Consider the following 27,751-nt stretch of genomic DNA (forward strand, 5'->3'; position numbering starts at 1 on the left):
ATGTATTAGGGGAAACCTTACAGCTATTCCCTGCTCAGACTTTCCTGTTATTACTCCTTTAAACAGGGACATCTGACAAAAATTAGTTGCCAGCATTAAAGCTACCACAAGATAAGTGACTTTTTATTACAAGTTTCTCTCTCATCTGCCTAAGAAGATTAAGTGAGGTAGGACAGATTTTATATGCAGAAGACATGTCTTGGAGAGAATTTTAAAATGCTTAAATCCATTTGTATGAAACTTTTCTCTGAAGCGAAATGCTCTTATTATTGCAAATGGGCAGTGTCAACCAGCTTGGTCTCTTGCATCAGACCCAGTGAACTGTAGAATGATTTTGTTAATATTTTGTGAGTCTGTCCTTCACAGACTTATGCCAACAAAAGAATTATATGGATAGCACAGTCTATAACACTTACCCATACAGAATACATATATTAAAAAAAGGATGTTTTCCTGTATATATGCGCAGGAATATAAGTATGCCACCAGAATTGCTTTGCAATTACACTTCTAAGCAGTATTTCTCCACATCTGCCAGCTCGTGGGAGGGAGAGTTTAAATAAGAGAATTAAATCAACTTAACATTTTTGTTAGTTTGTAGATGATCTCTCGATAGAGTTAAACTCATCCATATTCATGATCCACTGGTAACCTGAATATTAATAACATAAAGTACTCAGCAGTTGCATGAAACGCTGGTCCAGTTACCTCTATGTAGTCAGCTTGTTGAAGTATCGTTACCTTCATAAATCAAGATTATCACTTAACACTTCTGCCAAAAATTAAGAACAAATTCTAGTCTCACTGGCACCAATGTGTTTTTGCTCATGAACTTGCTGAGAAAATTATTTGGCTCGTCTACTGATTCCTTTCTATCTCCTACCTTTAAACTTCCCGAGAACTGGACAGGTGGAAGCAGATGACTACAAAAAGAGACTAAGCATGGTCAGAATCAATGCTGTGTCATTCATTGCCATTTTTCTCCAAACTCCTTTACAACAAAAGAGACTCCTTTTCTTGAAAGCAGACAAGCCTACTGGAATTAATGCTTTTGCTGAGTTAAATCAGTTACGTATCAAATTATGTGGAATGATAATTAATGGATGGAAAAAGAAAACAAAAGTAGGTTATGGTGAGTCATTCTCCTAGTGGAAGAACATTGTGAAAGGGTGATAGTCTCTTACATTTCATATATATATTTTTTTCTTAAAACAAACCACTTTCATCTTTAATAGATAAAATGAGCTGAGAACTAGGTGGAGCACAGATTAACACATCATTTCCATTCCTATCTCTAAAAACTGTTTAACATGTAAAACAGTGACACTATGGCCTTTCATGGGAAGATTTGATTATAGGTACATTTAGGCTCCTGTAGTAGAAAAGTGAATGAATCTGCTTGCCACTTTGCTTTGCAAGGAGTTACACTGACTGTAGTGAGTTAAGCTCAGCCTCTGAGTGTGCCTTTGTTGGACTGGAGCTTAGCTGCTTCAAATTGCAAATAATAATTACATGACATACCTAGGTCTATCTTCTCTTTTTTTTCAAGAATCTGTTTCTGCAGTTGTTTTTGTTAGGTGCTCTGTTCATTATCCTACTTCCATAACTAAAGTTGCAGTTCAATCTCATATTTTTCAGCAATTTATCAAAATAAAGCTGATGCTAACAAACAGTGCTACATAACTATTTTTGACAGAAAAACGTGGAATGAGTAAAGCAGGTTAAAATCATTGCAGTTAAAATAAAACCAGAAAAACAGGTCAGGTGTTGACAACCTGAGACTTAAAGTCATGTATGTAAGGAATTTGAGAATGAGAAGAGAAAGACAGAAATGAAATTGTTATCCCCTAGATTACGTGCCCACAAATTGAGCAACACAAAGACTGCCCAGCTACTTCAATTTATGGGATAAGACAGCTATTTTTCAAAGCCTGAAATAGCATCATAAATGGACATGCAATGTTTTAATGGAATAGTGCACTGTGAGAAAGTTCCTTTGCTTCTCTCTAACAGAGTACAAAAGTGTAGACATCCCAAGGAGATTTACATGCCTTAGATATCAGATCAGTTAAAGGAACCTTACTGCATGACTCCCTCACTTCAAAAAAAGACTTTTCTTCCTTTTGTCTAGACCTGCCTCTTTTGTTCGTACCATATTGTGTTGCTAGGCAGGAAAGTCAGCATCTTTCTTCTCTGATTTTAGAGTTTTGTTTGGTAGGTATGAGGACAGTAGTCATACTTCATGCCAGGAACTCATTAATCAGTTTGACGAGGCCTGTCTATGATGCAGGTTAGTCTTCTGGTTAGTTACAGATGAAAGTGAGCTTTATGGGCTAGCATAGCTTCTAGGCATCTAGAAACATCCATGAAATCTCCAGTTTGTGAAATGGAAATAATAATCTATGGCAGATTAATCTTGTGTCCTTTTTATTCTCATCAGCTTCCAACCGGATTATCAGTTTGGAGAATATTAAGTACAAGAGAGACAGTTTTTATGCTCTTGGTTCTCGGTGTTGGAGGCCAGAGTGACCTGTAGAATTAAGGAGAAGAAATGGTAGGGAAAGTCCTGTTCAGTCTTTACAGGCCTAGGATGTCACATTGACAATTCAAACAGACTTCTCAGAGAAATTAGTAGTTAGACTACTGGGCATGTATGAACCAAAAATTCTGAGAGGCTAATTTTTTACTTGGCTAAATTGATGAATTGTTGCCTCCTTTTTTCCCTGTTTCTCTTTTCCTCTCTTTTACTTATAGCAGCACAAGTGCTACTCACTCTCAAATCTCAGACCCTTTTGCCATGTTGTTGGAGGCTTCTTTAGCAATTCCAAGGATTACTTAAAAAAAAAAAAGAAGCAATTTGTTTTCTTCCATTTGTATTCTTAGAAATAGCTAGAAATTATTTAAATCGTATAAATGATCTATTATCTATTATCAATAATTTTTCTATCATCTAAAATTATCATAAATAAAAATCCAGTTCAAGCAATACAAGGTTCACAAAGTGAAAAGCAAGTGAAATCAGGATCTTTTATCTGAATATATTATGTATTAGCTCTGCATCCCACAATTTACATGGTCTGGTAATTTGGGAAGCTGACTTCTAGACCACTGGTTTACTTCCAACGATTCCTTCATATTCCCAAACAGAGGACAGGATTGCTTACTGATCCATGTAGCAAGTATAAGGGCAGTTTGGAGCATATGTATGGATTTACTTTTCACTACTGAGAGCGTTACTCCTGCTCTGCCATGAGGAAGATTGAAGAGACTATGATGCAGCTGATAAATAACATTGGGGAAATCTTTAAAATATATTATATGCACAAACACATACAATCTTGATCTATTTGTTTAGAAAAAATAGGCCAGAAACATGAATCTAACTTGTGAGATATGTGGTTAAGTACATAGTAATTCTGTGTGCTGAAAGATAACAGACAGATTTATTTCACAAAAGAAATGTTGACAAAATCTGGTAATAAGTCTGAGGCATTCACTTTCTCATTCTGCCTTCGGAAGACAGTGTCAAGTCATGGATGGTGACGCTGATTGCTTTTAATTTATGTCTTCTGAGGTAAGTGAACTAAACGCTTTGGTGGATAGCATTGTTTTTCAGATCCTGCCTCCTGTTGCCTGTTTTTGGTGATCTGTGGACTATTCCAGATGGCGAATAATCTTCATAAAGTAAGACAATAAATCATAATCAGGAAAAAATGCTACATTCTGAGGCTGAATGGGAGCAGTGTGGTTTCCTATGTATAACATTATTCCAGCTATGCTCCATATATGATCACTCACAATATACTTCTCCGATGATAGCCATGCAAAATATGTTTAAATCTGTCGTGCTCTATCTTCCTAGCACGAAGCACTTCTTGTTTCTCCAGCTGCTCTGCTGCCTAGCTCTGTAAAGCCTATTACTTACTTACTGTGTACTCTGCATACGTAGCTGGGCTGTCCTTTCATTATTTGTTTCAAACTGTGCATGATAATCTTTATTTCTAAAAACAATACGGAGGGAAATTTGTGATGGTGCAGAGGGATTTAGCTGTGCAACTCCTATTAACATTAACAGAAGTCACACAGCTTGATCTTTTTAAAGTTTGGAATATCAGTACTTAAATGTTCTACAGAATGTTTAGGAAAGCAGGAGATTTCTAATCCACATGAACTTTGTGTAAAATATTTATTAATAATTAAACACCTTGAGACTACTCATAAGTGTTCCCCTATTTCCCCTCTATCAAATGAAAATTAATTTATCTTGTATCAGTTTTGTACTATTGGCCAAAAAAGTCTTCAGCTTTCTGTCAAGATAATACTGCCTTTTGAATAGCTGATTCTTTCCTTTTTCATTCACTGAGAACTTTACAACCTCTGTGCTGAATGAGTCAGAGGTCCTTTGAGAAAAAATAGGATGCTACCATGTAATTAAAGAATTAATATGCACATTCACCTGAGGCTTGAAGACTGACAGGCAGACTTGATTCTGGCATTTCTTAACTTACAATGTTTTGACTCTGCAACCCAGATCACATTCTTTGACATAGGTTTTGTTGGTGAAGAACTGATTTATGTGAGTTAACATTTATAGCAAGTGCAATGCAAATGAAGAATAGTCTAGACTGACTTTGAATGTTGCATATCTTCCCAAAGAAGCTGATTTCCTTGTGCATCACATTGACTAAGAAACTTTTCCTACTTCTCTCTCCAAATGCATGAGAGAGAGACACCATCCTGTTACTTTATATCCTTCTGTGCTTCTGAAGCAACTCTTCTGCTCTTCGTCATAGCGTGCAATTGTATGTCTTCCTCACATGTAAATTTAACTGTGGCTACCTATGTATTTAGCTAGCAGGCTGAAGAGGTAAATTGATTGAACTTGCCAGTTAGTCTAAAGTAGATTAGGGTTTGAACTTCATAGTTTATAAACAGGGTGATAAAACTTTGGAAAGACTTTTATGTGCTATTACTCCTTATGCTCATTTTTGGTAGATGAAAGCCTTTGGTGCAATTTGCTGTATTCTGGAGTCAAAAATACACTCCTAACAAGTATTTACAGGAGCTAGATCTTAAGGATCATATAATCTCCCATGTCTCTCTCAGTTCCACTATTGGGCCTATTCTGTCTTGTAGGAACTGAACAATTTTCTAATAAGGAACACTTGTTCAGTTCTCATTCTCATTCCAGAAGCTTGATGGATATTAATTGAATTTGAGTTCATTAGCTGTGAATATATACCAACAGGATGAGATTTTTTTGACTGCTCCCCTTCTGAGATTACAGCTGAGTCTGCAATTTTCTTATTAAAATTAAGTGGGAAAATAAAAGCGTACAGGCAACTGCACATATAGACCCAAGCTACTGGGTCACAAAAACATGACATATTTACCATAATTTTTAACATAGTGTGAAACAAGCAGTAGTTATTGCTTGCAGTGAACAAAGCTCCATCATTTTCTCAGCATCTGGACCTGTAGATTTCTAAGGCAACAGTGGCACAATAAAGACAAAGGTGCCGGCCATCTGTTCTATTTTATGAAGATTATTTGTTGCCCTCAGACTCCTGGAAAGTTTCCAGCAAATGTTCCAGCAAATCTGAACATAGAAATAATCAGGTGCATGGCATCTGACCATTACTGAGTGTGATGTGCTGTAAAACATGAAGCAGCAGGGAAATATGAAAGAAAAAGATAAAAATAGAGCACCAAGCCGAAGAAAGCAAATGTTAATGGAGATAAAGGTTATTTATTTATTTTTTTTTCATTTCCATCTGCTTTGGTCAGAAAAGTAATAATCCTATGCTTAGAAAGAGGCAATTTAAAGGCTGTTATTTCAAACACTTAAGAACTAGAAAGTACGTTGTTGACAAACTCATGGCCAACTGCAGAGAGGTCTCTGGTGGCTTCAGGAGAAACTGCATGGTCTGGGCAGAACTCAGCTGACTGAGATTGAAACTTGCATGGTACCAAACAGCTCTGAAAAGGAGAAGCAGGGAAGAGATGGATGACATTTTAAACTAGGAAAAAATTATTATAAAATCATTAGGTTAGGCAGAAGGATTGAGGACAAGTTAGCACCTAATGTTACTTCTGTCTCCTTTTGTGGGACGCTGCATAGACTTCCATTGCACTGTATTTACTTCAGTGTCTGATATTGCTCAGTTCTCACCATAAAATAATGATGTGCTCCTACTGTCATTTCTTCAAAGATACGGAATGAAATGTCTGCAATCTTTCCAATAAAATATCTTCTAGAAATTAAAAAGAATCAGGTGCAATTATATTTTAAAAAACACTTTGCCAGCTAGTAGATTCAGATTAGGAAGAATGGTGTTTTGAACAAAATAGAGACTAGCTGTTCTGATTTCTATTCATAGCTTTGACACAACTTTCCTCTTTGATCATGGAGGAGATTTATAGGAGCCTGGAAACTTTGCCAGAAGTTGAACATCTAAGGATGACAGAGTCACAAAAAGATAGTCTTTTTTATTTGGGCTCTCTTTGTTATTTTTTCTTCTGCTTTGATTTCCTCAATTTAATTGGAATTCTATGAAATGCCAAGAAAAAAATTAAAAATATCAGACACTTTTCAAAGACTGGATGGAAAAAGAATCTCAGGTTTATAATTCTGTTTGTTTCAGATTTAGTTTTGAGAGCTGGAATTGGATATTTGCTTAGTGCCTCTAGAAGGACTGTGACGATAGTCCCTGGGAAATCTAGATAGTAGTACTGCAAGATCCAAATTAAAATGGTCATGCAAAGTTATCATTGTGCTGAGTTTTCTATCAATATAATTATACTTACTCTTGGAGCATTCTCCTGAACTGTTATAACATGTTTTGACCAGCACACAGACAAGCAAAACATTTATTTTGAAAAGAAGCAAGTATGTGGTCAATGATGAAGAGAATGCAAGCTAAGGCTTACCAAGGAACTAAGGAAATATGCTACAGCTCCAGATTTCTTTAGCTATTTTTGTGGTTAAAGCCCCTTATCATGTTCATAAATAAACTGGAATAAAATAATATGGTTTTGAAGACGTATCACAAGACAGAAGAGGAAATCTCTGTACTACTCTGGGGAGGACACAATCCTGGACATGAAGGCCTCAGAGTATGTTGATGGAAACAAAGCAAGATCATGAAATAGCAACAAAGTAGTAAAGAATCCTCGAGGAACTGTTTTATGAGAAATAATTGAAAAGGTAAAACAAATCTGTAGCTAAACAGTGACTAAGGGGATAAAGGAGAGTAATAAGAGAAGGGCTGTATGGAGAGGGGAGTATATACAAGCATGCCAAAGGGATTTAAAATTTGATAGCATGTTAAAATAGACATGGAGAAAGAACAAGTGGTGCTGACTGCTATAATAGATTGTCTCAGCCTAAATCATTTACCATTCTTCAGTGATCGCTTCTCTTATACTGGGCAAGGAAAACTTAAGGATGCTCTGTAACGATGACACTGGCTTGCTTGTAAGGCAGGCAAGGTAAAGCAAAGCCTTCATTCACTCTAAATTCAATGCATGGATTTGCAGAAAGAATTGAACCTTATTCACTGTAATTAGTGCCTGACTCTTGATTTCATCTGCCATAATCAGTTGTCCAGATGAGGACAGATGAATGATGTTCCACTCTAGCGATCAAAGGTACTTCCAAACACTTGGAAAAAAACATTTTGTTGGCCTGAAAGGAAGCTCTGAAGAAATCTTCTGGTGGGTAAGTTGATGGAAAAGTCTTGATACCAACCTCCAAAAGTGGTCTCCTGAGTTTATCATATAAATTATGGAGCTTGGCAAATACATCTGTAGGGGAAAAAAGTCAGAAGGAAGGTGTTCCCTTTTCTTCTTTTGGATGAGTATCTCCCTGGATACTCGCTTTAGGGAAAATGTGTATGAATAAGCCTGCCTTCTAATGAGAAGCCTGGCTCCAAGGTTTCTAGGCACTGGGAGCATAACGAGTGAGATCTGGCGTATAAGGAAAGAGAAGTATTATCTGAAGATTCAAACAACCCGTCTGATTCTGCTTTCAGCAAAGATGACTCAAATCCTGTGTTCTTCTGAAGTAGGTGTATTCAGAAGACAAAGCAAACCCCAAAGCTGCTCAAAATCAGCAGTGAAGGACATGTGAGGACACCAAAAACAGCTTTTTCAACAAAAACCCGTGTTAGTGTGGACTAGAGCGACTTAGCCTCAAGGAACTCTCCTGTTCTGACTGTCAGGTTTACTCCTTAATAACCATTACCACTGGCACTGGTGACATCAGCCATGAGGCTGCTGTACTTCACAAGGGGAGCAGTTCTTTCTGCAGGAACCTCTTGTGCCTGTGAGCAGAGTAGTGCCATCAAACCATGTTTGCGCCCCAGACTTTAGCTTAAATAAAGCTTACTTAGGGCTGAAAATTTTTGAATTTAGCAGGTAGCATCTGTATGAACTTTATCTCATAAAAGCCAAACACTTATCCAGATTTCATATGAGAGGATACTACATGTCACCGTTTCAACTGGAAAAACTTCCAAACATGAAAGACTTCTGTCTCTAAATGTCTAGGGTGGTTTTCACTTAGGGCTATTTGGGGGAGACTTTTTGTTCCTTGGGGAACAAGTAAGTATTTGCTAACAGACAGAGCTGCCATCCAGAAGTACCTGTCTTTATAGAGGTGGAACGGGTCAGAAGGAATCCCATGAAATTTCACTGCAACAAATGCCAAGTCCTGCACCTGGGAAGCAAGGACACCTTGCAGTGACATGGGCTGGGGGATGCCTGGATGTTGAGCAGCTTTGCAGGAAAGGTCCTGGGGATCTTGGCAGAGAGCCAACTTAGTGCGAGCCAGCAGTGTGCCCTGGAAACAAAAAAGGCCAACAGCATCTGGGGCTGCATGGGACCATAGCCAGTATATCAAAGGAAGTGATCATCTCCCTCTATTCAGCACTCAAAAGACAACAGATAGTGCAGCCAGTTTTTGGGTCCCTCAATACAAGACAGATATCATTAAACTGGAGTGATGTTAGCAGAGGGCCACCAAGGTGCTCCAGGGGCTGAAGCACTTGCCCTCTGAGGAGCAGCTGAAGAAGCTGGACTTGTTCAGCCGGGAGAAGAGAGGGCTTTGGAGCCACCTAGCAGCAGCCCCCAGCACCAACAGGGAGGTCATCAAGAACATGTAGCCAGGCTCTCCACAGTAGTACATGGTAGACAACGGGCATAAATTGAAATTAGAAGTTCAGACTAGATAGAAAGAGAATTTTTTTTTTTCTCCCTGAGGACAGTCACACAGTGGAGCAGCCTGCACAGAGAGGTTATGCAGTTTCCATCCTTGGAAGTTTTCAAGACTCAACTAGATACAACCCTAAACAGCCTGTCCTGATGTCAGAGCTCCACAGATTACTAAAAAGCAGGAGAAGGAACAGATGAGAGTATTTTTGATAAGATCAGGAAATAGTCTGTAGGCTGAATCCTGCAGTCCTCATTCAGGTAAAATTGCCAGTTCAGCAGGGTCGTCTTGCATAGAACAGGTAATTGGAATCTATAGAAGGGTTTAAATAATAATACTCATCCATCCATCTGAAATCAGACAGGACTGTAGCTAACTATTTTACCAGAGCACTAGATTTAATGCCCAAGTTTTGCTGAAATGTATCACAGAATTTTTAAATTACGTCAGGCAAGACTTCAGCCCCACTTTATTTGAAGAGGGATTAAGCTAGTGTTCCTTCATATTCACACTGACCTAAGTGATTGTTTTGCCATGTTTCTACATGTGCCAAGAAAAGCAGGTAATGGCTCACTGATGTCATATAACAGTAGCACCTAACAATTTGCCTTCATTTTAGAGTCATGGTAAAGTGAGCTACCTATGGAATTCCCATTACTCTTTCTGACTTGCCTATATAATTTATATAAAATAAAAAACCCCAAAAACCAAAAACCAAACCCTGTCTTAGCAGGGAGCAGAAAACTGCATACTTTGTAATTGATTGCACCCCAGAACAAGATTCATCCCATTAATTCCATGTATTATTTAATCAACCAATACAGAACTCTTGTTATGCTACTGAACCATTTTAAAAAGCAAGTTAATAGTGCTCAGGGAACTGACAATACAGCAGCACTTTCCCTAGGCTTCATTCTGAATCTAATTTATTTAATCCAACAAGCATAGCAATGCAGCAAGCAAGGTAGTCTTTCCTAGTCTAAGTAAAGATGGTGGGGGGAGTGAGAGGGAGGAACTGTACATAGCTCAGAAACTACAAAATTTAACATTTATGCTTCATTGGCCATCCACAAAATTATTTTAAATACAGTGACATCAAATTTATCCTATAGTTACCTTTGTCAAGATTGCCAATTTTATATCTAGGTGCTACTGACAAAGAACATCTGAATTTTTTCCATTTCTCTTCACTTCCACTGACCTTACATTTGACATGAAAGGCACTCATAGTGCACCTGGAAAGTCTACAATTAACATACCATTATTACAAGTCGACAGTAGAAGAACTAAATTTTTTATAGACTGGATTAATTTGGTGTAACAGTGGACTTGCATTTTTATCTTTTTTTTGCTGTGCTGAGTAAAGAAGTAATGTTCCAATAATAAATATGGATTAATATTAGCATTTTGGGATTTCACTTTTCTTTTATCTTCTTAAGTCTTCTTTTATTATGTATGTTGCCTCTTTTCCTGCTTGTACCTTCTGGAAATTCTTCAAATTATCCCTACCTTTGAGCTGCACCCTTTGCGTCCACTTATTTTCTAACTCCCCCCTCCCTTTTCCTTCCTCTTTGATTTAATTGCCCTACTGTCTATTCCAATCCATGACTTTACATTTTTTTAATCTTGAGAATAGGTCTGATGGAATCTGCAATGGAGCAGAAGTATGCAACATCCCCCCAAAAAAGGAATACAGAAAAATTTAGTGTGTGAGGGTGGATGAATTAAGACAAGAACAGATAAGAGTCCTAAGGATTGCCTAGATATCAGGAGATTCATAGCCTAAGACTGATGGATGTGTTATACGGAATAGTCATATGATGAAACAAGAATAGAGAGTGACAGTTATAATGACATTCTTCAAGACAAATAGGAAGAAAGCAATGCCATATTATAATTAAAAAGTTACAGCTTATCTATGCCATCATTATTATTGTATTTTCTCTGTGTTTTTAATTTCAGAGTTGTATCCCTAATAATCATTTCTGTATATTTTAATATTAGAATTGATCAATTTTAAACTTCTTTTTGACTATCAGCTACATACTTTTACCATAGGCTCCATAATTAAGAGATTATCACGAACTCTCCTGAAAGAATGAGTCAAGTGCAAATTAAATTGTCTGTGGAAGAATGTCTAAAAATTCTAATTATAAAATTAAGCCCCTTAAAATATGAAAACATAACGGTAAACAAGTGAGGACACTGCTTAACTTTCATTTTTAGTACAAAATTGTGTAATTGAATACAAGCTATACACAATAAACAGACATGAAAGTATTCACTCCAGGTATATTCAGAAGTCGTATTAGTAACATGCTTCTTCTTAAGTTTTAAAATTAAAACACAAAGATATATACTTTTTATCAAAAGAGATAAACAACATCTGTATTAGTCTACCCATGAGTGGGTAGTTCCTTTGTGAGCTCCCTTACATTTTAAAATGAACAAAAAATATCACTTTTCATAAACTGATATAAATTTCCTATCACTTTAAAGATTGAAGTATCTCTTTTTTTTAAGTTGGGTACTTCCAAAGCAATTAAGGATAATAAGAATCATGTTTTGCAAGTAATGAGGATATTTGGATAGCAAAATATAAATGTAGATTAAAATTTACTCACAACATGAAGAACGTGAAAGATTTTTTACTGAGGAATAAGAAGAAGGGAAAAATTTTTGTGAGTAGTTACACTTGACATACCTAGTTATTACAGAAAATGTGCATTCTTTCTAATAAAAATCATTAAAATAAACCAAGGAAGAAGAAAATAGGATGTATTTGTCTGCATAAGTCACCATGTCCTGCTTCCTGCCTCAAACTGTGGTTTTTAATATAGGGACTTGCTGCAATTTCAAAACATGGAGTGTCTCCTTACAAGTCTGATATTAAAGCACAAAAATATGGGTCTTTTTTTTTTCCTGACACTTCAACAGAATAGGTGGTCATATCCTGCTATTATGGGTTCAAAGTAAAACCCCAGATCTGATGAACTACATTAGCCAAACTTCTCAAGAGAATATGGGATTTTATCTGAAGAAAATCAGAATAATAAGGTGGCAATCATGTACTACCAAGAAGTACTGCCATTTACAGGTATGCTACGTGGGCCATATGGTACAAAAGTTTCACAGCAGGAATTTAATTTGATTTTAAAAAGAAATGAAATAAGTGGGTGTGGATAACATTACCATAAGCAGAAATCTTTTTAATCATGAAATGCCCAGGATAACAAGGAAGTTGCAGCTCAGAATGGCAAAACACAACGTAACTCCACAGAGACGTTTGCAAACAACTGCCCTGTACAGCAGATCTTGATCGAATATGCTGTTCGGCTTTCATTTTTAAAATTCCTAATAGACATCTTTTCTCATTCATTAATATTTTATGAACATCTTTATAGAGGAGGAAGATGAGACATCAGTGTGTGCCCTCACACATAAATTTTCCCAGACTCTCAACAGCTTCTTCTCATTCTGTGCCTGTGTGTGGTGTCTGATGGTGGCATATCCTGGCAGGAGTAACTGCTTGTGTGATGGTCCAGACCCTCTGAGCTTCCCTGTCTCTCCACGTGTTCCCTTTCCCACAGACACATTCAGTACATCTAGTGCTTTGGCCAAGGGAGGGGAGGAAGGGACAGGTCTTGCCCTGCTGACTGAGGGAGATTCTCCACGAGACATGCTACTGAGAGTCAATACTAATAAACAGTGGGGAAATAGGAAGAAAAGACATTTGTCTGTGACTTGATATAGACACTACTAACAGGAAAATCACCACTTAAAATTGTACTCCTGATGCATTTTGGAGTAGGTGTAGGCAAATACATTTTCAACGGAATTTTCCAGTCCTAAAATGGAAATACTTCCAGGAGACGGATCAGTGCTTGAAAAGAATTTTTATATTTCAAATCATGTTCTTCAAGTTAGACACTAAAATTCTCATAGTGTACTATGAAGGCTTCATTTGTAAGATCACACTCAATTTCTCAAATAAAATGCTATTATATCTCCAATTCCACACTTTATTAATATGACATGATGTCATTTATTTTTCTAATTACTTTTTTCATTTTTTAGACTAGTGCTACATTTCATAATTCAAGATACATTCTATACAGAACATTTTTTTAACCATTTATATTGATCACATTTTTTGTGATCATTTCTTTGTTCTGATGTACGTGTTTTAGTAATTGCCTGTCCTTTGCAGATAGATCCATATCTGACCTGTAAACTATTCATATAACATTTCTTAACTCTCTTTTATGTGGTTCAAAGTAGACTATAATTTTTTAATGTTTCTTTGCTGTCTATTCTCTAGATTGAAAACAGTGGATATTACTTACTCAAAGTAGCCGATATGATGTCTTCAATATATGCATTCATTCAGGTCAAGATCCTGAACCTGTGAATGTGAACATGAATCTTCATATTCATTTGGATTCTGCAATTATCTTTGCCGTGACTATTATAGGGATGGAGTTATGCACATGACGGGAATCCCAGGTACAGAGCCAAGGTTCAGTCCCTGTCCCAGCCCTTCTGAGTTCTGGGAATGGAGGTATGAAGGGTAAGTCTAAGGTTTCAGTATGTAAGGTCTATAAATTGGAGCACTATTGTTGAAGAACTCAAAAACATATTTACATTTGTTCAAAAGCTCCAAAATCTTATTTCCTTTATAACTCTGCTTTGGGCATAATACAACACAAGGACTGCGCAATTTACTCAACACTTAATTATTGAGTGCAAATTTTCTCAAGTGCCTACCTATTGAATTTAGCAAAAACAAGCACAGAAATAACTATGAAGAGACTGAACATAAGCCAAACTTTAGGATATTAATGTCAGTGACTCACTCAATTTCCACATAGTTAACACCTGTCTACGTTACCTTTGCAATTCCAACTGGAAAAGACATGCTTCATTTTTCAAATTTAAGCTTTTCTGTTTTATTGCTATGTGCCATTGAACTGATGCTGCACTTTAACTCCAGGTTAATTTATTTTTCAGTGGCTTCAGTTAAGGCACGTTGAATAAAGGGGTGATCCTTCATCTTCTATTCACATCTACAATCCATACTTATCTGGGATATCCAGTCATAAGAGGTTGCAAGAATAACCTTCACAACTCTAAAGCACTTTCAGATGAAACAGATTACTGTTATGCAGCAGATTTCTGGTCTCCCTATTGCAAAGCATTGCCTCTTTTAGTAATCAATATGGTAGCATTTAGAGAAAGATAGGGAACCTCTCCTTGTTTTTCCTAAATATGAGCTGTCCCCAGTTAGGTCCTATCTCTGAATCTCTCAAAGAGAGATAGTTTTAAGCCTCAAAACCTGACACTTCAGACATTCTTCAATGCTTATAAGTATTAAGTGTGACGGTGATAGTATGTCGTCTTCTTCATTCCCTTTATTTAAAATTCATATGCTATAATGCAAAAATGATTATATAATATTTATTCTCCTTGTATTATACCTTGTGTGACCACTCACAACTCAGTTGGAGTAAAAGCCTACAATATCAGAATGGTGCTGTCAAAGTCAGCACTTGTTCCTCTACACATGCCTGTCGCTGAGTTAAATGGATTTCCATTTTGCAATTACTTTGCACTAGTAAACCTGTGTGCTGAAAAAGGCAGGAGAAGAGAGAAGACACAGAATCGAATCTTTGCAGTTTAGACAGAGTTTGATTTTGGATCATAACTGAATTCCTGTAGTTGGCTAAATGCCTTCTAAACTCTGTTTCTGACGAAATTTCCAAAAGTGGTTGTATTTGCTTACAATACAAAATATATGCTTCTAACTTGAGAAAAATAAGATTCCTTTATAATGTGAATTAACTGAAATGATTTTGGACTTGCCAAATTGCCTTATTTAACTGTTCAAAAAGCCTTGCAATCTTCATTTTGCATCAGGAGAAAAAGCCTTCAACAGTGAAAGGGGGGAAGGAGAGGGAAGCACATTAGTGGAACATGCTGAAGGGTAACCAGCAGAGAAAGAAACCACTCACCCTTTAAAATTAAATCTTGCTGGGTGTGCTTTAATGTATTCTATATCTACGGATGTTCTTTTTGCTATTCTGAATGTTCTCTTCCATTGCAGTGACAACAGTTCTTAGTGTAGATAATCTGGATTAATTTACATCATATTTTATTGCATATGTTTGGACAAATAAGCTTTTTATTCAAACCAACTGTATCAACATATAATTATCAAACATAGTTTTCTCCTGGAGCATTACCAGGAAATTTCAAATAATGTGACTGCCAGGAAAATAAAAGTAATTTACAGTTCCATTTCTATATAACTTTGAGATCAATTCTTCTGAGGTTGTGGAATACTTATTTGTATGGATCTATTATGCATTAAGTTTCTGCCATGACTGATGTGCTAAGAAGCAATATTTACTATTTCATTGCAGTCACACTGAAATCTTTGGCCTGTTCTGATATTCAGCTCTTGGATTCTCCTCACTTTCCCCCAATTACTATCAGACACAGAAAAGAAAATTACCCTACAGAACTGCCTCCAGGAGAGTCTAAGGCAAAACTTAATTTGCTTCAATACAGCAGGGTAAATTCTAGTAATTTTACAGTAATGAATATGTTTAACAACAGCAACTTCTGAACTGATCTGTTGTATGGCTAAGATAAAGATATATTCTTCTTAAATGTGTATACCGATAAAAAAAAACATGCATTTGAAAGCAAGGAATGGGTACTAGAAAGTGTATTATTTGAATATGAACATGGGATTTGAGTTTAAATGTAAAGTATTAGGATGTGTCCATAGTTGAGAATTTATGGGTATTTTCTGAATCCTTGAGTCTTGTATACCTATAAATTCCATGATCTTTGGATCAAAAGATATCACATGAGATATGAGCAGAAGTTGGTGAATACATGAAACTTTATATGGTTCTGTCTTGTTCTGATCCACCCTACCCTACCCTGCCTTACCCTCTTATATTCCTGAGAAACCATATACATTTACCAGGACTCCTAATACACTACTTTTATCTATAAGGTCACTTCAAACAGGCAAAGATTTCAATTTGGACAGATGGAGGCAGGATCTGGAGAAGGAAGGTAGACCTATTCAGAGACAGCAGTACTATTTTTTTTTTTTTTTTTGGTAGAGATGATCCATAGAGAAAAATATGTACGTGTAGAACAAACCACAAGGATCATTAAGTCTCAGAGGAAATTAAGGAAGGAACGAAGAGAGTTCCCTGAAGTAGATGAGTGATGAAGTGAAAGATGAGTGAAGAGATGAGTAGATGAAGTGTTCCTTCAAGATTATGGTCAATGTTAGCTGGCAGTCTAGGAGTATAAGGGTTGTTCTGAGGCATGTAGACTGGAACATATTTGAAGACTGGCTTCACTATAAAGTGGAGAACTTGAACTGGAAACATAGCATAATTTTCATGAATTTCCAAACAATTTTAAACTTGTCATAAGTGACAAGGTCCAGTGGAGTCTTGTATGGCAAGAGGGAAGAACTAGTAGATAAAAGAGACCAAAGGCTAAGAATGACAACTGCTGGAAAGGAGATGAAATATGGAGTTATCTGAACAAAAGAGATATCAGAAGAGGTTAAGGATGGATGGGTAACTCTAAGTGCTGTAGATTGCTAATACTAGTACGTATGTATTGTCATTAGAAGTTAACTCAGCGACAGGCATGTGTAGAGGAACAAGTGCTGACTTTGACAGAGCTCATTAATGGAAGTAGCTGAAGTAGCTCTTTTTGTTACACTAGAATCATATTTAGCAGTACATATGCACCATACATGTAAACATGTACTTTTGGATTTTGCCAAACTGGGTCTTAAATTAGGTTGTGATAGAGCTGCAACAACTTAGAAAACCCAGCACTACGGCTGTGAATAAATGCTCAGCCATAAAATAGCATTAGTGAAGAGCTTATGCATTTTATTTCTTTTCTGAAAATATGAGCTCCAACTGATCAATCATATTTACTAATAAATGTGTAGTTGTATGATTCAAACATAGGTACATAATGTAAAATAAATTCTTGCTTCCTACACATAGTAAAAGACAAAATCTCAGTAAATATGGACAGAGAGAAAAAAGAACGTGAAATTCAAATGCAGTATTTTTTTTTCTCTTGGAAAGAATTAGGAAGCTCTTTGGAGCAGATTGGGATTCAACGTTTTTCTATACGAAAATCAAGATTTGTCAGTACCAAAAGTGGAGAAGTAACAATTTCAATTAAATGTTTTTTGGGGGAAGGGCACTGTAGTCTGGATTGAAATCTCTGGTAGAAACCACAATCATGACAAGACTTATATCTAAGTGGTCAACAACTCAGGATGGGAGGTTCAGCTCAGATACTGGAGATCCAATTCAAGTATCTTGTTCAAGTCAGATATAGCTCACGATAATGAATCTAAGGCTAAACCTATAGCACACAAAACAGGCCCAAGCCTGAGGATAGCTCATGTACATATGTCTATGAGCTAACCTTTTAGCTATTCAAATGGGATGGCTTCAATCAATACTGCCAGCTGAGCTGGTTCTAGGCCTTTTGCCAGCTTCTGAACCATGCTTAGGCATTTCTCAGCACAGAAAAAAAATCAAGGCAGGGGGCATGCTAACACTAACAGTGTAAGGTGATGCTAGCGCCGTCTTTATTTTACTATGGCTGATGTAACCTTAGTGTCCTGCATTCCATTCTTCTCCTTGCTTTCAGGGCTATTATTTTTAGTCCAGTAAAATAGAAATATTTCCTCTCAAAAGAAAAGGCCATGTTAAAATCAGCTCAAGGCACTGTAGTACAGTCACTTCTGAATACTGGAGTACAGACACTGGCAACAGAGAACATGAAGCAGGAGAAAGGAATGATGGTGTTTGTTTTGACCAAAACTGAGAAAGACTGTTCTCTACAGCAGTTATAGAGAAATCTTTGGCAAGTCAGCAAACATCTATGTGTCTCACCTCTTTCCTTTATGTAGCAGTCTTAGTGTTATGCTTTCAACAGTACAGAATGTCCCTAGACACTTCTGCTCTTCACCTTAGCAGAGCTAATTACTCAGGCACTGGCTAAGCTGATGCAGCCACCCTGCATCGCGTGCTAGAGCTTACTTGTTGGAGCTAGGAATCTCTGCCTGATGCAGCAGTGTGAGCTGCAGACATACCTTTCATAATATTAGTACAGTGCTGTGACACAGATAGTTACCCTACCCTGTATATGCATAAACATGCATACATTGTTTCCCCCTTTGAGTATCATAATCAAATGCCAATGACTGAAAGCAGTACATAAGGTGATGCTATCACTCATACTTCTCATGGTGATACACAGTCCTCTCCTTGGTCTTTTGCACACTTTTAGACACATAAACACATCCAAAGTTGCTTTAAAAAATGAGTAGCATATTGTAACCCATATTTTTATTGTTGAGCACACATTCCTCTTGATATGACAACCTCCTAAGTATTTCCTTTCTACTGAGTAGCCTCATCTTGGATTATGTCTTCTTAGATTACTGTAATATAAATTTTCTTCCAAGCTGAATCCACTTAGTTCTTTTTTACAAATTTATCAAGTTTCAAAAGGTCCAGATTTAAACCTTTTCTCTTGATACTCTTGATAGCAATGCCTATGATGTATCTTTTTTCCAAATCATTATTACAGATGTTAAGTAAAGCTGCAATTACCAACAAAACTTGTAGCAACTATTGGCTAATTCATGAAATAACGCAATCTTGTTTTTTGAACTTAGTCCTTCAGAAGTAGAAATACACAGTTCCAGAAAAAGGTTTTAGGATTAAAAAAAAAAAAAAAAAGACAAAACAATTTTATTCAGCTTTTTATGGAGTTCTATGAATTCACTTGGTGTGAGGCCAGGAGGAGGAACTACATCATCTTACCTTGTGTAATGACGTCACTCTATGTAGATAGTAACAGCATAGATTCATACAATGCTTCATAGTCTTTATAAGAAGATCTATCATCTTCTACTATAGCAAAATGTGCTATCAAGTAGCCCTTAATCCACATACTGCTGATATAATACCACAGAATAAACTTGTAGCCTTTCACTTGCACTTCTATAAATCGTCTGTCTGAATTGTCAGCTCTTTTAAGACTGACATGATTTTGGTGAGATTGTTACAACTACGGCATGAGAAGAATGTAATTTAAACTCTTGTGCAAGTACAGGATCATTTTAAACAGCTACTTTAGATATTTTTTGTGAAGCACAAAATATAGAATGATGTCAACTGCATGGGGCAGCCCATGTAGCTATTCTGATTTTCAAAAGAAAGTTTCTGGATGTGATATGATCAGGAGCAGTCTTCCCATCTAATGCTTTGTTGCAACATGTTATTGCATAAAAATATGAGAAATTCCTTCCTATGGCCCCCTCTCTCTTTCCCTCAGGATCCTGATATTTTATATAAAAAAACTGTCTTTCACTAGTATCTTGTCACCATGTTCTACACTTCAATAGGAGAAATTTATATTCAACATGAAAGCAAAATTAAGGTTCTACACAAGTGCATCCAGAACATATTCCTTTTTAAAAAATGTACTTTCCTTAAACTCCATGAGATATATAGCTCTGATGAGTAAAATTACTTTGCTGTAAATGTCTCAGAGGGAGTTCAGTCGCTTTTCACTAAACAGCCTACAGTATGTAGAGTAGTTAAAGAAGACAAGAGGATTTATTAGTATTCTAGTGACCTTTTAGACACAGACTGCGTGGAAATCCCGAAGGCTAGTTTCCAGCTAAATTAATTAAGATAGCACATAATATACGAGGCCAGATTGTGCACTTTCTGAGTTTTTCAGTCAGAATGAGACACTAATACTTAATTTTATTCTTTAAAGAAAATTCTACTTCTGTGTTTCCTAGGATGTGCAAAAGATTTAGGAAAGCAAAGAATAATGAATGGAAAAAAAAATCTTTCATTTGTTTCTCAGATAAGCTACTAATATAGTGTGAAGTGCAAAGGAGATCATGCTGAACATGCTCATTGTGAGAGGTGCTGAGCTCTCATTCAGTCACACATCTTTCTTTACAGCCATCTTTTCCTTAAATTATGAATAGGAAAAAGTTGTTACTGATGTATTAGTCTAAAGGGGATGGAATTAAAAAAAAAAAAAGAAGAAGAAAGAAAAGAAAATAAAATGTAATCCAGAGGGATAGGGGCAGATCAGAGAACTAGCAAAATAGAGCAGCAATCACAAACTACAAGAAGGGAAGCACACATTGTTTATATATGTTGAAATGCCAGTCCTACTCTAGCATTTATTTCCATTCCCATGAAATAAAATGACACCTTAACTGAATCTATTACATTCTACCCAAGAGAGTAAAAATGATAAAAGATTAAGCTTGAAGAGGAAAGTTTAGGGGAGATAAACATGTTTAATTTTTGTTTTACGAGTATTAGAAGCCTCAGTAGGCTGATATTGACTGAATAGGCTTATCACATCACATGATGTCTTCGTTTCCATCTAGCCATTAGCAATCATTACTTTTTTTCCATGGCTCCAGTTCTCTAATAGTCATTGACCACTTCATAGATTTTAAGGCCAGAAGAGAACATTGCAGTCATTTAGTCTGACCTGCTATGTGACACAGGCGGTAAGATTTCACCCAATAACTTCCACATGAAGTCCAATAATTTATGGTTGAATACAGTGCATCTTTCAGAAAGAAACCAATATTGATTTTAAAATGTTGTATGATGGACAGAAAATCTACTACTTCCCTTCATAAATTGACCCAATGGTTATTTTCTCCCACTGCTAGAAACATGTCTCTCATTTCCGCTTTGAATGTGCCTATCTAGAAACCATAAGCATTAGTTCTTGTTACAGATATAAATAACATGGTGTCCATTAGCCTCTCCTATCACATATTCTCCTGTATGATAGTCAGTCTCTCAATCTTTCCCTGATAAATAGGCTTTTTCCTGAAGTATTTCCTTGTACAGGGAAGCTTTGTGCCCCATGAATCATTCTTCTGAGTAACAGAGTCTCTCTAGATTTCAGCCTACTCCTATTCTTTGGAACTGTCAACAAACAGGACTACAGATGTTTACTATATACAGACAATATATCCTTTTGAATCCCTTTATTAGCTGTAAATACACAAATAATTTAACTTAAAATCTGTTGTGGTGATCTTATAAAGATTATTTTGGACTTTGCAAATGTTTGTGTTCATAGGGAATCAGCCCCTATAGACTGGCAAATACAACAGAATTCACAGTCAGCTGAATATGAAGGTTTTGGGCCTTCAGTGTAAATATACTGTATTAACCAGAAAGTTACCGAGTGCAAAGAAGATTCTTTACCAGTCTGAACTATTCAGCAGACTATAGGAAGTAGAGACATTTCCAGGAGGGAAGAGGCTAGAGGATACCAAGATTGTGTAACATTTTCTGGACCATAACACCTAATAAATGGGGCATTCTGATTATAGCTTATCTTCTCTGATACACGTGACACTGTTAGAAATAGGAAAATTACATAACTGCTTTGTTCTATGCTTTAAATTCTGTTTTTATTTTATTAAATACTAGAAATTAGGTCTCATTTTAAAATGTTCTTAGCAACTCCTCAGATAAATGAACAGGCTAATTTTCTGTCTGAATAATCTCCTCAAATGTGTTGTAGAGGTCCTATTTCATTAGGGCCGATAGTTTCTGTATACTAGACTTGGAAGTTAGTTTCTAACTTTTGAGCAGCCTTTCTCTGAGTGAAGCTTTCTCTCTTCTTTCAGAAGAGGTTTACTACCATTTCCAGATTGGGTTGCTGTTCTCAGGCTCCTCAAAATCAAATGAGACACACTGGGTTCTATGAATTGTTATAATGTCATAACCTAGTTCACACTAAAGGCAAAGGGAACTTTATCAGTTGTTCTAACAGGAACAAAAATGACAAACCTGAAAAAACTTCTACCCATAACTAATTGGCTGTTGTGTCTTCATTAGCTCTTGCCATGCTGACTTGTGTTGAGGAGCTAACCTAGAACTGGCAGGATGCCTGATGCTGTAATTGCCATCTAGTCTGTTAGAGGTTCTTCCCTTTTGAAAGCAATGCCACACTTTTATCACTTGACACCAGAGCTGATACAGTTTAAACAATTGCTCAGGGAAGCAGTCTTGTATTTACAAAGGGCAATGTGAATAAAAATTTCTAGAACTATGTAAGACCAAGATTAAGATTTATTTAATCCTATTTTAGCAGTATAAAAGCAATCATTCTAAGCAGTAATCTACGTAACCTCCTAAAGTCAGTGGAGGGGGATGGACTTATTCTCCAGTATCAGAGGGGAGTTCAGTAAGGGTGACACCACGATGGGAGTTTGTTACAGACCACCCAATTAAGATTTGGAAGTGGACAAAATCTTCCTTAGACAACTTGAGAAAGTCTTTAGATCACATTTATCATGGGGGACTTCAACCTCCCTGACATTTGCTGGAAGGGAAACATGGCAGGACACAATCTAAGGGAGTATCACAGGGATCTATATGGGAACCCGCCATCTTTATTCATGACCTGGAGGAGGCAACAGAGCACTCTCATCGAGTTTGTAAATGACAACAAATTAGGGGCACCAGTCATTTCACTTTAGAGCAGGGCTCCAATCTAGAGGGCCCTAGACAGACTGGGGGAATGGGCCAGCAGGAATCTTTGATATTCAACAGCAACAAATGCCAAGTCCTGCTTCCATCTGGGAAGGAAGAGCCCTTTGCAGCAATATTTGCTTGGGGACAGACTCCTGGGGAACACCTCTGCAAGTAGCTCTGCAGGAAAGGCCCTGAGGGTCTTGGCAGACAACAAGATGGACATGAGCCAGCAGTGTGCTGGCAGCAAAGGCAGCCAGCTGCATCTGGGGCTATATCTGGAGCACAGCCAGAAGATCAAGGGAAGTGATTATCCTCCTGTACTCAGGACTTGACAGACAACATCTAGGTAGGATGTGCAGTTTTGAGTTCCCTACAGGAAAGACGTCAATAATCTGGAGCCAGCCCAGTTGAGGGCCATCAAGATGCTCTGGGGGCTTAAACACTTGCCTTTTGAGAAAAGGCTTAGGGAGCTGGGCTTGGTCAGCCTGGAGAAGGGATGGTTTCAGGAGTGCCAAAGAGCAGTCTCTCAGCACCTACTGAGAGGGTCATCAGGAAGATGGAGCCAGGCTCTTCACAGATGTATACAGTGGGAGGATAAGAGACAACAGGCATAAGTTAAAACAAAAGAGGTTCATATTAGATCTAAGAATTTTTTTTTTTTTCATCCTGAGGACAGTTAGGCAGTGGTGCAGGTTGGTGGAGTGGCTGTACCATCTTCATCCTTGGAGGTTTTCAAGGTCCAACTGGACAAAGTGCTGAGTAACAGGAAGTTGGACTAAAGTTACTCACATCATTCCAGCATGAATCATCTGATGATTCTATCTCTTTGTAAGAGTTAGTTGTCCTCATAAAGTGCCTGCATTGCTACGGAAGGAGCCTGGCTTGGTTAAGATGCCTAATTTTTAAAGAACTAATGTTAGATTAAGTGAATCTCATCCTGATAGCAAAGAACTTAAACTGAGCTATCAAACTGTGTCAGAACACTGATAATAGGAAAAGACCCTGTAAATAACAAGCCACTTCTCCAGTCTCACTCTTATAATACTGACCAGAAGTTTTTTCTCCAGAACAACCCATTTTCTGTAAATTCTATCACAGTTATTTATATGCCTTTCTCCTCCACCCACACACTCAGATGTACGCATACAATTCAGCAGCAGTATCTGCACTCCCTCATAGCTTCTGAACTGTATTTATCCCTGTTCTACTTACCTCTGTGAGCAGGATGTTGCTATAACTCCCTATTTATAGATGGGGAAATACCCAGTAGAACTTGTTCTCCTGGTTTCTAGGCTATTTCTCTAGCCACACGACCATTCTTCAATTTTGTCAGATTTTCTTCCATGAAAATTATTGTCCTATACATAATTGTCTAATCTGATGAAAAACTCAAGGACCAAGGTGCTGCTGCTCATGTGTTATTCAAACAGTGCATATTTCAACTTACGTACTGATTTTTAAATCAGCACCAGGCTTCAGGTCCAATGTTCTTGCATCCTTCTCTCACCAGCATTTGGCTTTTATTCCCTTACAATCATAAGCAATTAGTTCATAAATAAAGGAGCAGATAAATTAGAAATAGCATTTCCTCCTGGTATCAGGAAAGTAACATATTTTAAGAGGGCAGCAAAGCTGAGAATGATTTCAAGGAATATAAGGAATATATTGTTGTCTGGAATACAGACATGTGAGATGATGAGATGGACAGGACAGGGGGAACTGACAGACCGAAGGGAAACCTGACAGACAAAGACAAACTGTGCATGTGTGTCTACTTCTTAGACAAGCATTTTTCTATCCCTATTAAAATGTAGGATAAGTAGATAGCAGATGGGAATACCTCTGAAGAGACTAGCAGGAAATAGCAGGAGAAGATACATAGTCTGTGAGTTGTTCTTTGCACTGCAGAATGAATAGGGGGAGCCTAGAGAACTGGAGATGCCTATGAACATTATGCAAAGAAAATCATGGACTTTTGTTCATAGCAATTGGAAAAAAGCTATATGCATCTCAAGCCTTTTATCTCCATTCTTTCCATCGTCTTTCCCTTCAGCAATTAGTACATTAGTAAATTAAGTTAGTAAATAATCAGTGAGCCTTTCATTTACATGATTTTGTATACATACATTAACAAATTAACACAACTTTGAAAAACTCTGTCCTCTCTTGTTTTTAACCTTTCAGTCATGCCATCTGGTCCCATGCAATGGCTGCTTAAATCATTCATTTTCCTTTTTAAGCTGACCTTGGGTTGACTTGTTCATATTCCACATAGTGATTAAATTTAGTGGCAATTATTTTCTCATTCCTTTTTAATGCACATGTCAGATATCTAATTCTTAAATAAATTTGGACTATGCAGTTTTTGCTCTTTACTTTCCTTGTATAATCATACTTATGCTATTGTGCAGGCATTTTCACTATGTTTAAAGAGGGGCATAAAATCTACCTCTTAATATATTCACAAAGGTAATTTTGGCATCATCTTTCAAGTGTACAGGTAACCAAGGCAGATGGCAAACATGCATTCTTTAAAATTAAGCCTGTAGTAATAAGTACGTTTCAACTGATTAATGTCTTGAGCATCCCCCCACAAGCAGTGTAAGGTATAAAACTCCATCTGAGTCATCTATCCTATGTTGGAAATTCCTTGAATTTTTGCCATATGTTGAGGTGATCCCAGTTCAACAGGTCCGTTGAATTACTGAATAAAATTCAAATGACATGCAGGCATTTTGTCCCAATAACATAATTGTGTATTGTCACTTATGCTCACAAGTTATTATAAATTAATTAAAAGACCATCTGAAACCCCTCAGGAAATTTTTGAACATGAGTAAAACCTCCACTGAAGTGATAATGCTGTCCCTGTCAGTCTGTGAAGATATTTTAATCAGATATATTAATTTTACTCCATTAAAATGAGAAAGAGAAATATATGGCTATGGACTGTGCTTACTGTCAGCAATGAATACTTTTACTGGCATGAACAGGATGCACAGGGTGTAGGTCAATGGCATAAAGCCATTATATTATTTCACTTGAAGCACAGAAACTGATAACATAGTAAAAATGCATTCTGTGTAGGCTGACATGTGTAAGAAAGCCAAGATGCAGAAGGATTTATCTGACACCTTTGGAAATTAATATACTTATGTGCTATGGTAGCCCATGGAAGAGATTGTCAATAGTGTCCTCTAAAATAATGTTTAGCTGAGATGCTCAAAGATTTCAGGGAACCCACTGATGACAGAAGATATCAGTTTGTCTGAAAGCTACTTCTTTCTGCATGCTTCTTGCCTAGTCTTACTATATGAGGCTCTCGTCATGTAACATAGTTCATGTCTTAATGCTAGATGGACTGGAAAATGATTTATCCTTTACAAGTTTTCACTTGTGCGTATGAGAAATCCCTCTTTCTGCAGGAAATTCTGCTCCCAGGTGCCTAATATCTTCTGCTTAATGAAGACACGGTTCTTGGGAAGGATCCTCTACAGCTTTTCTGTTCATGCTGATCGTCTCTGTATTAATACACTATGACAGGTGCCTTATTTTCATTTCATTACATCAGTATAAAGTCAAGGTTCTAGCCAAATTGCAATGGCTTTTTAAAATGTTATTGAACGTTTTTGTATACGTATAGCCCTACTACTAGCTGTTATTGCTAACACTGAAGAGCCTATAAAAGTAAACGTGTTCTGCTTCTCAGTTGCCACAGTTCACAGCCTACAACTTTAATGTAAATGTCATTGATTTCAGTTTAGGATGATATGCTGGGCCACAGGGTGCCATGACCTAGAGAAGAGTACACATTTACTTCTGTTGTGTCTCCTGCTAAGGCAGAAAAATTTGGGAGCAAATAAATAAGGATGGTAATTCCTTAAAGTATCTCATCAGGAATTGGGAGGATTCACTAGCCACAGCTATGTCATGCTTTTCTTTTGAAACTATTCAATTTTCCATAGAATGGGCCAGAAAAAATGATTTTTTTTTTTTTTTAAGGAGGGGCTCTTCTAGGTTGGTGAATGACAGGAGTCCCTAGCAGCTTACAAACCATTTTGTGTTCTTATCTTTGTAATTTGTTTTATAGGGCAAAAATCTCAATGTTTTCCCATTACCTATATGAAAGGAATACAATAAGTGTAAGTAAACTCCTCCGTAAAAGACACAGTACTGACTTAGGCTTTTTTCTTCTAATTACCATACTAAAACTGTGCAGAAGTGGTGCAGAGAATGTTGGATAGAAGAAGTGAAGGGGGCTCAGTTTTTGAAAGCTGATCAGCTAATTCTCTGGCCTCTGGTTGTTCAATCCTCATCACATCTCCCACCTCACATTCTTACCCTGAAATGAGGGTGTCTCCTGACATGCAAGAAATTCTGCATGATGACAGCGAAAGAGGCAATTTGGATCATGTCTTGCTAAGCCTCTTAACGCTCTTAAAGTGGATTTTTGATGCTTCCAAATCAAGGCACTGAGATGGTCATTGCATTTACTTCTTAATCTGAGATCTTCTGAAAAGAAAAAAAAAAAATTGCTAATGCAATAATCTATATTTTTATTAATTTGTTAATTAGCTATATTTTTATTGAAGTGAAGTCTTAGAACAACAAATTCAAACAATTTAGTGTTAGAAGGAAAGCTTCCAGCCTGTAGAAGTTTCCAAGGTCAAAATGGGGACAGACAGAAAACTGCTTCAGGGCTGTTCCTGAGGCTGAATTCCATGCTCATTTAAAATCAGAAGATAATGGGCTGTATGCTTGACATGCAACATCATGCCAAGTCATTTTTTTCTTTCATTAGCCTTTAACAACCTAGTTTTAAAATTAACAATGCCATTATCCGACAGAGGACAACAGTCATCGACTTGAAACCTGATAGCTTAAAATCTAGCTTGAGAAGAGAACAGTGTGCTAAAAATGTCAAAAA

General features: G+C 37.0%; 1 protein-coding gene across 3 annotated transcripts in view; it reads right to left on the reverse strand.

The window, feature by feature from the left end:
- Positions 1-27,751, reverse strand: part of FUT9 (fucosyltransferase 9) — a 103,399-nt gene that overhangs the window by 35,319 nt on the left and 40,329 nt on the right. The window contains exon 2 of one of the 3 annotated variants that reach the window (XM_062571021.1): positions 13,558-13,616. The exons of the other annotated variants lie outside the window; for them this stretch is intronic. Coding sequence (XP_062427005.1) covers positions 13,558-13,597 — 40 coding nt within the window. The 5' untranslated portion in view covers positions 13,598-13,616. The remainder of the gene's footprint in view (positions 1-13,557; positions 13,617-27,751) is intronic. 3 annotated transcript variants of the gene reach the window in all.

This window comes from Rhea pennata, chromosome 3 (genome assembly GCF_028389875.1).
Source record: "Rhea pennata isolate bPtePen1 chromosome 3, bPtePen1.pri, whole genome shotgun sequence".
Classification (NCBI taxonomy): Eukaryota; Metazoa; Chordata; class Aves; order Rheiformes; family Rheidae; genus Rhea; species Rhea pennata.